Genomic DNA, 15669 nt, shown 5'->3' on the forward strand with positions numbered 1-15669 from the left:
ATGTGACGCAGCAGGGAGGGGGGAGCGTTGACCTGGGAATGTGCCCTGGGGACGGGAGACCTGAGAGCCTGTCACCTGAGCCAGGAGGGGGAGGGGGAGGTGACACCTCTGCCCAGGAATGTGGATGGAGGCTGCAGCAGGGAACCTGCTCGGTGGGTTTAGTTTCAGTTTGGGGCTGGGTGGAGGAACACAGGGAACCCCAGGGCTGGGGTCTAAGCTCCCTGCTCCCCCAGAAGGACTTCACTGAGGGGTCCTGGGTGTACCCACAAGCTCTGTTTTGGACTGTGTTCCTGTTGTCCAATAAACCTTCTGTTTTACTGGCTGGCTGAGAGTCTCAGTGAATCCCAGGAAGAGGGGTGCAGGGCCTGGACTCCCCCACACTCCGTGACAGGGGGTGAATGAGAGAAATCGGAGTGTGTGCGGGGGGGGAGGGAGCTGCGTTTTCATGATCCTGTTCACACCACCTGGCTCCCTGTTGTGGGTGTCTCGCAGCGAGTGCGTGGCAGCAGGGGTCTGGTCACGCCGCTGCAGCCTGTGGGCAGCACCCCCAGCCGATATAATGCAATAGGATGGGCCCCATAGGGCAGAAATTCACACCCGGGCCAGGGTCCAGCACAAAGCCTCAGCCCACCCAGCCCTTCACCCATGGGCAGGGGCTAGGCCCCACTTCAGCCCTGCTGCAGCTCATGCTGGGCCCTTCCCAGGGGTGAGGGACCTTGGGGCGCCAGGCCCTGAACTCACCCTCGAGGAGCAGAGGCTGAAACAGCTGATTGGTCCCCTGCCTCCTCCTAAAAGGCTCCGTCCTAATTGCCATTCCCTCGTCAGTCCTTTCTCACTGCTTGTGGCCTCCATGCAGGCAGGGAAGAGTTTGCCCAGGCTCCTGGGTGGCGTCTATTCACCGCTCCGCCGGTCTGTGATGAGCAGGGCTCTTTGTCTCTTCAGTCGTGGCAGACTCGTCAAGTATGTGCAAAGGGACCTGAAATTAGAGGAAATAAATTAGCAATTTGTTCGTGTAGCTTTTCTCCCCTGCGGGGAGAGTCACCTCAGCACAGGGAATTACCGAAACATCAATCCCATGACTGTTGGATAAAAGGGTCTGAGTTTTGCAGTTTGATAGAGGGCTCGCTCAGTGCCTCTCCCCCGAAGGCACCGCATGTCATTCATGTGTCAGCACGAGACACGGACGGTTCGGGGCTGTGGGGAAATTGTCTCGTTCCTCTACCAGGTGCAGACGGTCGCCACCAGGGAAACACAGGGCCAGATTCCCTTCGAGTCAGTGCAGTTACACCAGTCGGGAAACTGGCCGAGAAACACACCCCTGAGGTGGTGTTAGCAGCAGCCCTGTGGTCCCAGTGGAGATCCGGGTCCCCTGGTGCCAGGCTCTGCACGGACTCCAAAAGAGGCCTGGCACCCAGGGAGTTTGCGACCAACGTGGACAAGGCAAAATGATCATCCGTGTGGTACAGGTGGAGAACCGAGAGCTGCAGCGACTCGCCCCAGGTCGTGGGTGGGGAAGTCCCCACAATTGAGCAAAGGGAAGAAAACTGCACACACCCTCTGCTCTGGAAGGTGCGACCCAAACAGTCAGCAAACCACGCAGCACAGAGTTCCCATGCTTCTCCTGTAGCTCCCGTCTGGCGTCCTGGGCAGGAGCGTGCATCGAAGGAGGGTGATCTTCACCCCTTGTGCTGCACTGCTGAACCGGGGCCACCTGCTCCCGGAACCTGCCGCAGTGTGTGGGGGGGTGCATGGCCCCTTGAGGGCCTTTGCAGCCCGGCGTGTCTGTGACTGTAGGTACGGCCGGAGCTACCCACCCAAAGCCGCAGGCACCGCGGGAGCGCGACTCTTCTTAGCACTGCGGACGCCGTAGCTGCGTCTGTCACGTACTGGCAAAGGGCAGCGTTCCTTTACTTCACAACGACAGCTGTCTGCCCAGCCCCGGCAAGAAGAAAGGGAGCTCACGGCCAGGCTTGAGAGGTTCCAGGCATAAGGCTGTTTTCTGTCTGCCCCAGTGACTTTATGCAAAGGCAGGTGGGGTAGAGCAGCTTCACCTAGCTGCTCTTCCATGCGGAATTCCAAGCCGTGAATTCTCCAGGACTTCCTGGAGTACAGACAACTTTCAGCTGCCTTCCCGGAGCCGGCTGGCAACAGAGCAGCGGCAGAAGCATCGTAGGGAAAGTCGTTGTTCAGCTCGTGGGGGGCTTTGGCCAGCCGTTAATGCGGAGTCATCAGGATGAAGGACAGATCCACGTTTCATATTAAAAACCGTCCTTTATATTCCCCTCACAGCCCCTGCTCCTTGATTTGGCAAAAAAAATTGGGCGAATCTGGGGAGGAACGCCCGGAAACGTGGCTCGGGCACGGGCGAATCTGGGGCGGAACTCCTGGAAATGTGACCTGGGCGCGGGCGAAGCTGGGGAGGAACGCCCGGAAACGTGGCGCGGGCGAAGCTGGGGAGGAACGCCCGGAAACGTGGCCCGGGCGCGGGCGAAGCTGGGGAGGAACGCCCGGAAACGTGGCCCGGGCGCGGGCGTAGAGGCTTGAAACGAGGTGGCGAGTGTGCCGAACCCCAGCGGTGTTTATAAAATCTCTTGGCTTTTGAGCCAATCTCATGATCTGGGGGGGAGCTGGCTCACGGCTTTTGGGCGCTTGGCGTTGGCAGCCCTGCTCCGAGCCGGGCATGCTGGGCTTGAAACACGGGTATCCGCCCTTCCTGCTGCCTCGGTAACGAGCCTGCCTCTGGCATAGTGCTAAAGGCCCTGCTGCCTGGGGAGCTGCTGCGTCGGCCCCGGTGCCCCTGGAGCCAGGCCGCGTGGGGGAGCTGCTCTGTCGGCCCCGGCCCGCTTGGGGGAGCCGCAGCACGCCGGGACGCGCAGCTGAGGGGCGTCCGCCCTGGGGGGTGGCCGGAGGTGGCCGGACCGAGAGAGCCGCAGGGGCCAGCCCTGTGCACGCGGCAGCGGTCGGGGGCTTTGCTGATCCATAACTGGAATCCCGCTGTTCACGGAGCCGCCCCTGTTTTTAGCTGCTGCTGCTGCTCCGGGACCTATTCTGTCCTCTCCCGTTCAGCGCCTCTCCGTCCCCCGCGCCCTGGCTTGGGGGTTCCCCCCAGACGTTTGCTGTGGAATACAGGCTGTGCTTCTTCACAAGGGCGCGTCCTCCGGTAGGTGGGCTGGCCGGTCCCCCACCCCCAGCTCGTCCTCCAGGGGCCTGCGAAAGGCCTGGGCTGGGGGCGAAGGAGCAGAGGGACGGAAGCTGCGGCACTTAGCGGAGGGGGGCTGGGACGTACAAAGTAGGTCAGGCCCCAGTTAGCAGCTCTCTCAGAGCTGGTCTGGAAGGAGAGCTCCAGCCCCGCTTGTGTCCCACTTGTCGGCATTTGTTAGAAAGCGATAATCCGCCCCGGCCGAATGGGAGCTGGTCCCAGGGACGGGAAAGCGATAATCCGCCCCAGCGTCCCGGCCGAATGGGAGCCGGTCCCAGGGACGGGAAAGCGATAATCCGCCCCGGCCGAATGGGAGCCGGTCCCAGGGACGGGAAAGCGATAATCCGCCCCGGCCAAATGGGAACTGGTCCCAGGGACGGGAAAGCGATAATCCACCCCGGAGTCCTGAGCTAATGTACTCAATGCTTTTTTTTCCTCTGTTTTCACTAACAAGGTCAGCTCCCAGACTGCTGCGCTGGGCATCACAGAATGGGGAAGAGATGGCCAGCCCTCTGTGGAGATAGAGGTGGTTAGGGACTATTTAGAAAAGCTGGACGTGCACAAGTCCATGGGGCCGGACGAGTTGCATCCGAGAGTGCTGAAGGAATTGGCGGCTGTGATTGCAGAGCCCTTGGCCATTATCTTTGAAAACTCGTGGCGAACGGGGGAAGTCCCGGATGACTGGAAAAAGGCTAATGTAGTGCCAATCTTTAAAAAAGGGAAGAAGGAGGATCCTGGGAACTACAGGCCAGTCAGCCTCACCTCAGTCCCTGGAAAAATCATGGAGCAGGTCCTCAAAGAATCAATCCTGAGGCACTTACATGAGAGGAAAGTGATCAGGAACAGTCAGCATGGATTCACCAAGGGAAGGTCATGCCTGACTAATCTAATCGCCTTTTATGATGAGATTACTGGTTCTGTGGATGAAGGGAAAGCAGTGGATGTATTGTTTCTTGACTTTAGCAAAGCTTTTGACACGGTCTCCCACAGTATTCTTGTCAGCAAGTTAAAGAAGTATGGGCTGGATGAATGCACTATAAGGTGGGTAGAAAGCTGGCTAGATTGTCGGGCTCAACGGGTAGTGATCAATGGCTCCATGTCTAGTTGGCAGCTGGTGTCAAGTGGAGTGCCCCAGGGGTCGGTCCTGGGGCCGGTTTTGTTCAATATCTTCATAAATGATCTGGAGGATGGTGTGGATTGCACTCTCAGCAAATTTGCGGATGATACTAAACTGGGAGGAGTGGTAGATACGCTGGAGGGGAGGGATAGGATACAGAAGGACCTAGACAAATTGGAGGATTGGGCCAAAAGAAATCTGATGAGGTTCAATAAGGATAAGTGCAGGGACCTACACTTAGGATGGAAGAATCCAATGCACCGCTACAGACTAGGGACCGAATGGCTAGGCAGCAGTTCTGCGGAAAAGGACCTAGGGGTGACAGTGGACGAGAAGCTGGATATGAGTCAGCAGTGTGCCCTTGTTGCCAAGAAGGCCAATGGCATTTTGGGATGTATAAGTAGGGGCATAGCGAGCAGATCGAGGGATGTGATCGTTCCCCTCTATTCGACACTGGTGAGGCCTCATCTGGAGTACTGTGTCCAGTTTTGGGCCCCACACTACAAGAAGGATGTGGATAAATTGGAGAGAGTCCAGCGAAGGGCAACAAAAATGATTAGGGGACTGGAACACGTGACTTATGAGGAGAGGCTGAGGGAACTGGGATTGTTTAGTCTGCGGAAGAGAAGAATGAGGGGGGATTTGATAGCTGCTTTCAACTACCTGAAAGGGGGTTCCAAAGAGGATGGCTCTAGACTGTTCTCAATGGTAGCAGATGACAGAACGAGGAGTAATGGTCTCAAGTTGCAATGGGGGAGGTTTAGATTGGATATTAGGAAAAACTTTTTCACTAAGAGGGTGGTGAAACACTGGAATGCGTTACCTAGGGAGGTGGTAGAATCTCCTTCCTTAGAGGTTTTTAAGGTCAGGCTTGACAAAGCCCTGGCTGGGATGATTTAACTGGGAATTGGTCCTGCTTCGAGCAGGGGGTTGGACTAGATGACCTTCTGGGGTCCCTTCCAACCCTGATATTCTATGATTGATTCTATGAAAGGGCCTGGTGGGAACTACGACAAAGCCCGCAGGGTCAGTGCCATGGGGCCGTCGCTCCCTGTTCCTGTCCTTCGGCCCTGGGCCAAACCTCGCAGGAGTCTGGGCAAAGGCTCCCACTGGCTTCCTGGCCGCTGTGAGGAGAAGGAGCTGGATCAGGATGCAGGCAACCTGGGTTTGATTCGTGGCTGGGACCTTTTTGCATCTCTTTGAGCCCCTTCTGTAAAATGGGGAACTGATCCTTCCCTTGGCTAGTCCGGCTTCTCTGGGCAGGGGGCACCTCTCGCTCTGTGTGAGCCCATCATCGCGGGGGCCCCGGCCTCGCGCGGTCCCTGTACGATGTTTGTAGCCCGCTCCATGGATGTTATCCCACCGTTCGCTCCTGCGTCACGTTCCTGTTTATTGTACAGCACCGAGAGCGGGCGGGTACACACATCACAGATCTCTTTGCACTTGCACCGTGTCTGTGCCGGGCTCTCCGTGCGCTTGGCCCTGCAGGAGTAACAGGTGTTAATTTGCACCTTGCTCCTTGCCCGGAAAGGGAGGATGGAGGCGTGTGGGTCTGACACACAGAGAAAAACAATACATTGGCGGAGGTGGGAGGGATTTAAAAGGTTCCCAATGAAGAATCCAGCTCACCTGAGAATTCTGTCAAAAGCTGAGCCCCTAACTCTATCTCTGCCCCCCCCCTTCTCTGCTGTCTGAGCCTCACCACCTCTACCGTATTTACCCTGACATCCCTGGGGCGGGGCAGGGCAGGGCTGGTATCCGCAGAGGCACAGAGAGACGGAGTGACTAGGAAGTCTGCGTTGCTGCCAGGGATTTATGATGCATTAGGTTGCCAACCACACCTCTGTTGCCCACACCTTCTCTTAGCATAACTCTACCCTCCCCTTCTTCCTCCTCCCTGCTGCCAGTCCCTGCGTCAACCCTCAGTGCCACTTTGGGTCAGTGATGTGTCTTAGCGTGACGTCAAAGACCACAAGATGTCCATGGAGTGCCGGGATCCAAGGCGTTGGATGCCAGCTCTAGCCAAAAGCCTGCAGTCGTGGGACAGACTCCATGAGGGCTTTGCCCATACGTCACCCCTAGGATTAGGAACTTGCGGGTAGCAAGTATCTGGTGATGTTTCCAGTTCCATGCTCAGGGCCGGGCAGACAGGCGGAGCTGCAGGGTCTTAACGTGCGGGTGAGGCGATGGTGTAGGGATAAGGGGTTTAGGTTTATTCGGAACTGGGGACTCTTTTGGCAAAGGAGGAGCCTCCACAGGCACGATGGGCTCCACCTGAACCAAACCAGAACCAGCTGGGTGGCCTGGAAAATTAAAAAGGCCCAAGAGGAGTTTTTGACCGAAGGGCTAGGGGAAAGCCGACAGGCGCAGGGGCGCACACAGTTGGGACAGAGCCATCCCAGAGGGGAGGATTTATTGAAGGGGATTTTCTATTTCCTAGTAACGAGGAGAGGATAGAAGTCGATAGAGGACTGGTAGGAACTGAAGAGAAACAGTCAAACGAAAACCAGTCCCAGTCCGTTACATCCCATGAAGGCAGATGCCGGAATATTGACACATTTTATAGACGCTTGTGTACAAGTGCTAGGAGTCTAAAGACGAAGCTGGGTGACCCCAAGTGCCTGCTACTAATTGAGGATCCTGATATAACAGGCATCACCGACACTTGGTGGAACAGTGATAATCCGTGGGGCACGGGAGTGCCAGGGTACCAAACGTGCAGGAACGACAGAGGAGGTTGTGCTGGTGGGGATGGTGCACTGGGTGCAAGCGAAAGCATAGAGTGAAATGTAGCAAAAATCTTAAATGAATCTAACGGTACCATAGAAAATTGCCTGCTTGAAAAATAAGAGTCTAGCAGCAGGAATGTACTACCGACCCCCTGACCCGCATGGCCACGGTGATTGTGAAATGCCCAGGGAGAGCAGAGAGGCTACAGAAATAGAAAACTCAGTAATAATGAGGGATTTCAGCTATCCCCATATGGACTGGGAATGTCCCCTCAGGATGGGATACAGAGGTAAAATTTCTAGACCCCATTAATGGCTGTTTCTTGGAGCAGCTCGTCCTGGAACCCACCAGAGGAGGGGCAATTCTTGATTTAGTCCTAAGTGGCGAACAGGATCTGGTCCAAGAGGTGAACGTAGCTGAACGGCTCAGTCGTAGCAACCATGGTGTAATTAAATGTAACATCCCTTGTACTCTGGGAAATACCAAAGAAGCCCATCACAGTAGCATTTAACTTCAAAAAGGGGAACTACACAAAAATGAAGAAGCTAGTTAAAGGGAAATTAAAAGGAACAGTCCCAAGAGTGAAATTCTTGAAAGCTGAATGGAAACATCTTAAAAACACCATAATAGAGGCTCAAACTAAATGCATATTCCAAATTAAAAAGAAAAGACCAAAAAATGCTGCCATGGCTGAACAACACAGTAGGAGAGGCAGTTAGGGGCAAAAAGGCATCCTTTAAAAATTGTAAGTCAAATTGGAAAATAGCAAGGAGCATGAACTCAGGCAAGTGAAGTGTAAAAGTATAATCAAGACAGGCCAAAAAAGAATTTGAAGGGCAACTTGTTAAGTGCATCAGCAGCAGGAAGCTGCCAAACAATCAGTGAGGCCCCTGGACAATCGAGGTGCTAAAGGAGCCCTCAGGGAAGACCAGGCTGTTGCAGAGAAGCTACATGAATTCTTTGCATCAGGATTCACTGCAGAAGGTGGATGGGAGGGAGACTCTCACATCTGAGCCATTCTGTTTAGGTCACAGATCTGAGGAACTGTCCCAGACTGAGGTGTCAGTAAAGGAGATTTTAGAACAACCTGAAGTAGGAAGTCATGAGGAACAGATGGTATTTAAGCCGGAGTTCTGACTAGATGCCTCCTGAGGTCCCGTCCAACCCTGATGTTTTCTGATTCTGTGAACTCAGATCTGAGACTGGAGAACTACTGACAGGAGCGCGTAACCTCTCGCTTAAATCAGCCTCTGCTCCCGATGACGGGAGACGAGCTAAGGTAACACTGGTTTTTACACAGGCTCCAGAGGGGATCCTGGCAATCCCAGGCCGGGGAGCATGACTTCAGTACCAGGCCAATCGATTGACACTGTAGTGAAGGTCAGAGTGATCAGCGGCGTAGGTAGCCACAGGGTGGTGGGGAAGAGTCGCCCCGGCTTTTGTAAAAGGGAAATCGCGCCTCACCGATCTATTCGAATTCTCTGAGGGGGTCGCCAAAGGGGTGGCCCAGGGGGATCCAGTGCACAGAGTATCCTTGGACTTCAAGAGAGCCTTTGACAGGGTCCCTCCCCAAGGGCTCTGAAGCCAAGTAGCAGCCATGGGATAAGTCAGGCTGATGAGTCTCCTCCCTCTCTGTTGCAGACTCTCTTCCAAAGCCCCGATGATGGTTGGCAAGTTTACACCTCCGCTCAAGCCCCCGATGGCAAATGCCTCTGCACAGCGGTCATCCCAGTGCAGGGCACCTGCTCCCGAGACCTGCGCAGCCGGCAGCTCCGGCAGCTGATGGAAAAGGTAAGCACCTCGGCTTTGCTCCTGCACACAGACCTGCACACAGCTCCAGCCAGACCTGCCTCTGGACGGACTGGCTGTCCGAGTTCCCCGGCCTTCAGGGTGGTGTTGAGCCTGTCCCAGCTGCTCCTTGCAGCCGTCTGCTGCGGCGTGCCTCCTCCCCTCTGCACCAATAGGAATGGGTGTGGAGCAGCGGCTTGGTCTTTCTCTGTCCTGGGAAATGCTCATGTCCCTGGAAGTCCTTAGCACCCACTTCCCCAACACCTAATTGCAATGGTTTTTCTCCAGCCCCGTGCAAATGTTGGCAGCAGGCTGCTTTGAGCCGAAAGCCCAGTGCAGCCACAGAGGGAGAGGGTGGTGGGGGAAGCCAGGCAGGAGTTCCCTTCCCTCCGCTAATGACATTCAAATGGGGTCTGTGTTGCTCCTAATGGAGGGTGAGCAGCAAATCCATCCTAGCTGATTTGAATGCAATTAATCCCGTCGCTTCCTGCCAAGGAAGCCAACTTGCTATTGACTCTGAACCTGCAAATAACGTATTTATTAGTCCGATCAGGGAGGAGCGAGTCCCTGGATTTATGGCTGTGCCTGGAGCTACTAATGTCAGCACCAGCGCAGGGGAGCAGCTGGCGGGGAGCAGAGGGGTGGGTGGCGCTTGGGGTGGGCGTAAGCCCCTCTGTCAGCGTGATGTGGTGAAACAGTGGGGAGCAGCCTCCTCCCCACTAGAGCCAGGTCTGGTGGGGGTGAGAAGCAGCCCCCCGCAGAGTGCAGGTAAAGGCCCACGCCCCACTTAGCCCCAGGAGCCAGATATTCACCCCTGTGACTGCTGTTGCAGTCGCGGCTGGTGGGGCCAGTCACCAATCAGGGGCCTGTGGTGCTGGGCGTTGGGCAGACCCAGAGCGAGAGACAGCCCCTGCTCACAGGGTGAGCGAGCTCCCGCCGAATCCTGGAAATGTGGGGCTGGGAGGGACCTCGAGAAGTCACATCCAATCCCCAGCATTGAGGCAGGACCAAGAAAACCCAGAGCTGCCCTGACACGGGTTTGTCCACCTGTAATTAAAACCCTCCAGTGACGGGGATTCCCCAGCCCTCTTGGGAACCTCCCGCAGAGCTTCACACCCTGGGGAGTTAGGCAGGTTTTCCGAATATCGAGCCTACATCTTCCTGGCTGCAGACTCTTGTCCTACCTCCAGTGGCCATGGAGAAACATTGATCACTGTCCTCTCTATAAAAGCCCATCACAGATTTGAAGACTTATCAGATCCCTGCTGAACCTTCTTGTCTCAAGACTAAATGTGCCCGGGGTTTTGTACCTTGTCTCATGGGTCAGGTTTTCTAAATCTTGGATCATCTGTGCTGCTAGATGCTCTGCAGTTTGTTCACAGCTTTCCTGCAGCCTGCGGCCCAGACAGCGGTGCAGGGCTCCAGCTGAGGGCAGGACAGTGACTTCCCATGCGTTGTAGACGACACGTCTGTTCATACGGCCCAGAACGACATTTGCCTTTTTTGCAACTGCATCACGTTGTTGACTCCTTCAGTGTGGGATCCACGAGAACCCCCAGCTCTTTGCAGCAGTACTGGGCAGGCGTCCCCACGCTGTAATCGTGCATCTGATTCTTCCTTCCCAGGTGCGGTACTTTGCACTTCTCTTTATTGAATTTCACCTTGTTGAATTCAGACCAGTTCTCCAGTTCCCTCTCTACCTACTTATATGCACCCCTCTCTCTGATCTGTCCACCTAGCCTCAGACCCTCTGGCTAGCTGGCGATTGTCTTTGGGTGGCCCCTTCCTCACTGTAGCTGAGCACTCTTCAATGCTAAAAATGATGGCAGTGCTCTCTCTATCTCTGCCCCCCTGCCCCCCCATCTGTGGGGAAAGTGGCTATTTGCTGGTATGAGCATCTTTAATGCCTTTACATTCTGTCTGAGATGCGGAGATGGGAACGTCCTGGTTCCCCAGAGCCATTCGAATGATGGAGAGCTGCTATCAGAGATGTAACGTGACTGCAGTGAGTTGTTACGACCAGCAGTGCGGGCCATTGTGTGTCTGGGAGCATGGGAGTGACAAGGTTGGCGGGCGAAGCAGTAACACACTGTTCGTCAGCCCTGCGCGCAGTGAGCCCGCCGTGGTGTTATAACGGGTAGACCTGACGGACAGCTAACCCGAAGCGGTTCTCAGGCCGCAGTCCCGTCAGGCAACGCGCTCCCTCCTGGCGGCCGGGTCGGGCTTCGCACGAAGGGGTTGAACAAGGCAGCCACTGATTTCTATCATCTGCCTTCAAGACCGGGAATCTCAGGCAGCGACACGGACGCACCTCCAGCCAAGGGGGAGATTAGAGTCAAATCACGACTGACCGTGTGCAATAAAAGAGCAGGCGATTTCCAGAGGCCTCATTGTGCGAGATGCTGGCAGACCCCGGGGCGAGATGCTCACGGGGCAGACAAAGGGTGGGAAGGGAGGTGGGCACACAGAGGGGAGGTGTCTTACCCAAGCTCGCCCAGTGGGTGGGCGTCAGAGCTGGGTGTAGAATCCAGGTTCACACCCCTACCCGCTGCACCCCACCGCCTCCCAGCGCGTGGTGACGGAATGAAGACACCCTGCCTCTGTGGCTACTCGGGGAAAAGAGAGCCTGGATCAAGCTTTCCCAGCCTGGGGCCCGGTCTCCAAAACCGATTCCAGGAGCCCCGCTGGAGCCTCAGGCTCTAAGTCCACATTCTGCCCCCTCGGTAACAGCAGCTGATTTCTGAGCACACGCAGCTCCCGTCCCTTAAGATTTGTGGGTGCTCTGCAGCTCTGATGTCACAGAGCGTGGGGGAGTCCAGGCCCTGCACCCCTCTTCCTGGGATTCACTGAGACTCTCAGCCAGCCAGTAAAACAGAAGGTTTATTGGACAACAGGAACACAGTCCAAAACAGAGCTTGTGGGTACCCCCAGGACCCCTCAGTCAAGTCCTTCTGGGGGAGCAGGGAGCTTAGATCCCAGCCCTGGGGTTCCCTGCGTTCCTCCCCCCAGCCCCAAACTGAAACTAAACCCCCCAGCAGCAGGCTCCCTGCTGCAGCCTCTGTTCACATTTCCGGGCAGAGGTGTCACCCTAGGGCCCGAAGCAGGAATGTACTCGCCCCCCCCAAAACACACACTAATAATTAGCAGGGGGCCCCTTGAGCTCCTCGGGGCCCTAAGCAATTGTTTACCCTGCTTACGCTGGGCGCTGGCTCTCTTGGGCTGGCTTGTGCCACCCATGATGAAGCCGATGTCCCTGCATCTCTATAATTATGTAGTAAGTGTATCTCACGGCCCCCGTACTGCACCCCCACGTGGGGGGGCAGGGGGCCATTGGGGAAGGTTACCCTAGTGCCTAGGAGCTCTAGTCATGGCCCAGGGCCCCCTGGACTTGACCCTGAACATTATTTATTAGGTGTGCTACAGTAGCGTCTAGGAGCCCCGGGCACAGACCACAACCCCGCTGTGCTGGGCGCGGCTCAGGCACAGAACAAAGACACAGGCCTGCCCCAAAGAGCTGCCAGCCCTAGAGAAAAAGGGTGGGTGCGGACAGACGGGGGTCACAAGGACCCCGCGAGGCCGGGTTGGTCGGCGTGATGGGTGCGGACAGACGGGGGTCACAAGGACCCCGCGAGGCCGGGTTGGTCGGCGTGATGGGTGCGGACAGACGGGGGTCACAAGGACCCCGCGAGGCCGGGTTGGTCGGCGTGATGGGTGAGGACAGACGGGGGGGTCACAAGGACCCCGCGAGGCCGGGTTGGTCGGCGTGATGGGTGCGGACAGACGGGGGGGCACAAGGACCCCGCGAGGCCAGGTTGGTCGGCGTGATGTGTGCGGACAGACGGGGGTCACAAGGACCCCGCGAGGCCGGGTTGGTCGGCGTGATGGGTGCGGACAGACGGGGGTCACAAGGACCCCGCGAGGCCGGGTTGGTCGGCGTGATGGGTGAGGACAGACGGGGGGGTCACAAGGACCCCGCGAGGCCGGGTTGGTCGGCGTGATGGGTGCGGACAGACGGGGGGGCACAAGGACCCCGCGAGGCCAGGTTGGTCGGCGTGATGTGTGCGGACAGACGGGGGTCACAAGGACCCCGCGAGGCCGGGTTGGTCGGCGTGATGGGTGCGGACAGACGGGGGTCACAAGGACCCCGCGAGGCCGGGTTGGTCGGCGTGATGGGTGCGGACAGACGGGGGTCACAAGGACCCCGCGAGGCCGGGTTGGTCGGCGTGATGGGTGCGGACAGACGGGGGTCACAAGGACCCCGCGAGGCCGGGTTGGTCGGCGTGATGGGTGCGGACAGACGGGGGTCACAAGGACCCCGCGAGGCCGGGTTGGTCGGCGTGATGGGTGCGGACAGACGGGGGTCACAAGGACCCCGCGAGGCCGGGTTGGTCGGCTTGATGGGTGCGAACAGACGGGGGTTACAAGGACCCCGCGAGGCCGGGTTGGTCGGCGTGATGGGTGCGAACAGACGGGGGTCACAAGGACCCCGCGAGGCCGGGTTGGTCGGCTTGATGGGTGTGTCACGGAGTGTGGGGGAGTCCAGGCCCTGCACCCCTCTTCCTGGGATTCACTGAGACTCTCAGCCAGCCAGTAAAACAGAAGGTTTATTGGACAACAGGAACACAGTCCAAAACAGAGCTTGTGGGTACACCCAGGACCCCTCAGTCAAGTCCTTCTGGGGGAGCAGGGAGCTTAGACCCCAGCCCTGGGGTTCCCTGTGTTCCTCCACCCAGCCCCAAACTGAAACTAAACCCACCCAGCAGGTTCCCTGCTGCAGCCTCCGTCCACATTCCTGGGCAGAGGTGTTACCTCCCCCTCCCCCTCCTGGCTCAGGTGACAGGCTCTCAGGTCTCCCGTCCCCAGGGCACATTCCCAGGTCAACACTCCCCCCTCCCTGCTGCGTCACATCGTCACAGGGTGCGGACAGACGGGGGGGCACAAGGACCCCGCGAGGCAGGGTTGGTTGGCGTGATGGGTGCGGACAGACGGGGGGGTCACAAGGACCCCACGAGGCCAGGTTGGTCGGTGTGATGGGTGCGGACAGACGGGGGAGCACAAAGACCCCGCGAGGCCGGGTTGGTCGGTGTGATGGGTGTGGACAGACGGGGGGGGCACAAGGACCCCGCGAGAATGGGTTGGTCGGCGTGATGGGTGCGGACAGACGGGGGTCACAAGGAACCCGCAATGCCAGGTTGGTCGGCGTGATGTGTGCGGACAGACGGGGGTCACAAGGACCCCGCGAGGCCGGGTTGGTCGGCTTGATGGGTGCGGACAGACGGGGGTCACAAGGACCCCGCGAGGCCGGGTTGGTCGGCGTGATGGGTGCGGACAGACGGGGGTCACAAGGACCCCGCGAGACCGGGTTGGTCGGCGTGATGGTTGCGGACAGACGGGGGTCACAAGGACCCCGCGAGGCCGGGTTGGTCGGTGTGATGGGTGCGGACAGACGGGGGGGCACAAGGACCCCGCGAGGCAGGGTTGGTCGGTGTGATGGGTGCGGACAGACGGGGGAGCACAAGGACCCCGCGAGGCAGGGTTGGTCGGTGTGATGGGTGCGGACAGACGGGGGAGCACAAAGACCCCGCGAGGCCGGGTTGGTCGGTGTGATGGGTGTGGACAGACGGGGGGGCACAAGGACCCCGTGAGGCCGGGTTGGTCGGCGTGATGGGTGCGGACAGACTGGGGAGGGGGCACAGGACCCCGCGAGGCACGGTTAGTCGGTGTTATGTGGAGCATCTTCCCTGCTATTTTTACATAAGAACATGAGAACGGCCAGACTGGGTCCGACCAATAATCCACCTAGCCCAGTGTCCTGTCTACCAACAGTGGCCAATGCCAGGTGCCCCAGAGGGAGTGACGAGAACAGGGAATCACCAAGTGATCCATCCCCTGTTGCCTATTCCCGGGGTGGCTGGTGAAAGGTAGCATGGTATGCAGTCACACCTCTGAGTGTAGCGTAGACAAACCCAACATCTCCCTGTGCCTCAGTTTTCCTATCTGCAAAGTGTGGCCAACAGCTCTGCCCTGCCTCCCGGGGGGTTGTGAGGATGAATCCACTGGAGATGGCGAGGCGCCCAGATACACTGGTAAAAGAGGGTAAAACAGGCTTGGGGGAGTTTTGCTCCTGGCTTTATAAACATCCTTTGGGCCCCCTACCTGGACAGACGTTACCTCTGCAGCCGTAGGGGCCTGGCGCTTAGACGCGCTTGACATTTCATTTCCCGCTGTCTCTCGGAGGCGGCAGCTGCAGGAGCCCAGGAATGTTGGAGACGTTCATTGAGGGATGCGTCGGGGTGGGAGAGCGAAGCCCCCTATGGCTGAAGGGTTAAGAGCCTCCTGCCGCGGTGGATCGCCCGCCCACCCACCCACCTGGCCCGCGGAGATGAGCATCTGCTTCTGTCCCTGCACGTTACCAGAGACGCGGCTGGCTGCTGGGACCCAGGGCAGCGGGCGGCTGAGGGGGCGAGCTGAATCTCTCTGGGAAGCAGCGGCTCCAGCAGCCCCAGTGTCTCCAGGGAAGGTGGAACGCCGCTTGCCTTCCCCAGCCTTGCTTCGCCCAGACCCCTAGCTAAGGAGCAATGCTCAGCCCCCGGCCTGTGCCACCAGGGGAGTCGGCAAAGGTCACCTGTCACTCACAGAGCGTCCGAGTGCCGCACTGCGGTCCCCCCCGCGCAGGACGTGTTCCTGCTTAGCCTCCATGGACGGAAGCAGGAGCCCAGAGCCTGCGGAAGAGGCGCAGAGCCCTCCCTGTCGGTGCCGTGGGGCAGGGGGCAAAGCGGGGAGGGGGGACGGAGAAGGGCCGAGGCTGGCGGGACACGTGGTTTAATAAGGGGCC

The 15669-nt window shown here is 58.1% G+C and overlaps 1 protein-coding gene across 3 annotated transcripts in view; it reads left to right on the plus strand.

Moving 5' to 3' along the window:
- The window catches only part of OLFM2 (olfactomedin 2), a 91250-nt gene that overhangs the window by 38531 nt on the left and 37050 nt on the right, over positions 1-15669 (plus strand). For 2 of the 3 annotated variants that reach the window (XM_074935469.1, XM_074935468.1), the window contains exon 2: positions 8688-8837. In XM_074935469.1, coding sequence (XP_074791570.1) covers positions 8688-8837 — 150 coding nt within the window. Of the gene's footprint in view, positions 1-8687; positions 8838-10161; positions 10460-15669 lie in introns of those variants that run through there. The other variant, XM_074935470.1, reaches the window with a different exon arrangement.

Source organism: Natator depressus, chromosome 20, assembly GCF_965152275.1.
Source record: "Natator depressus isolate rNatDep1 chromosome 20, rNatDep2.hap1, whole genome shotgun sequence".
In the NCBI taxonomy this organism is placed as follows: Eukaryota; Metazoa; Chordata; order Testudines; family Cheloniidae; genus Natator; species Natator depressus.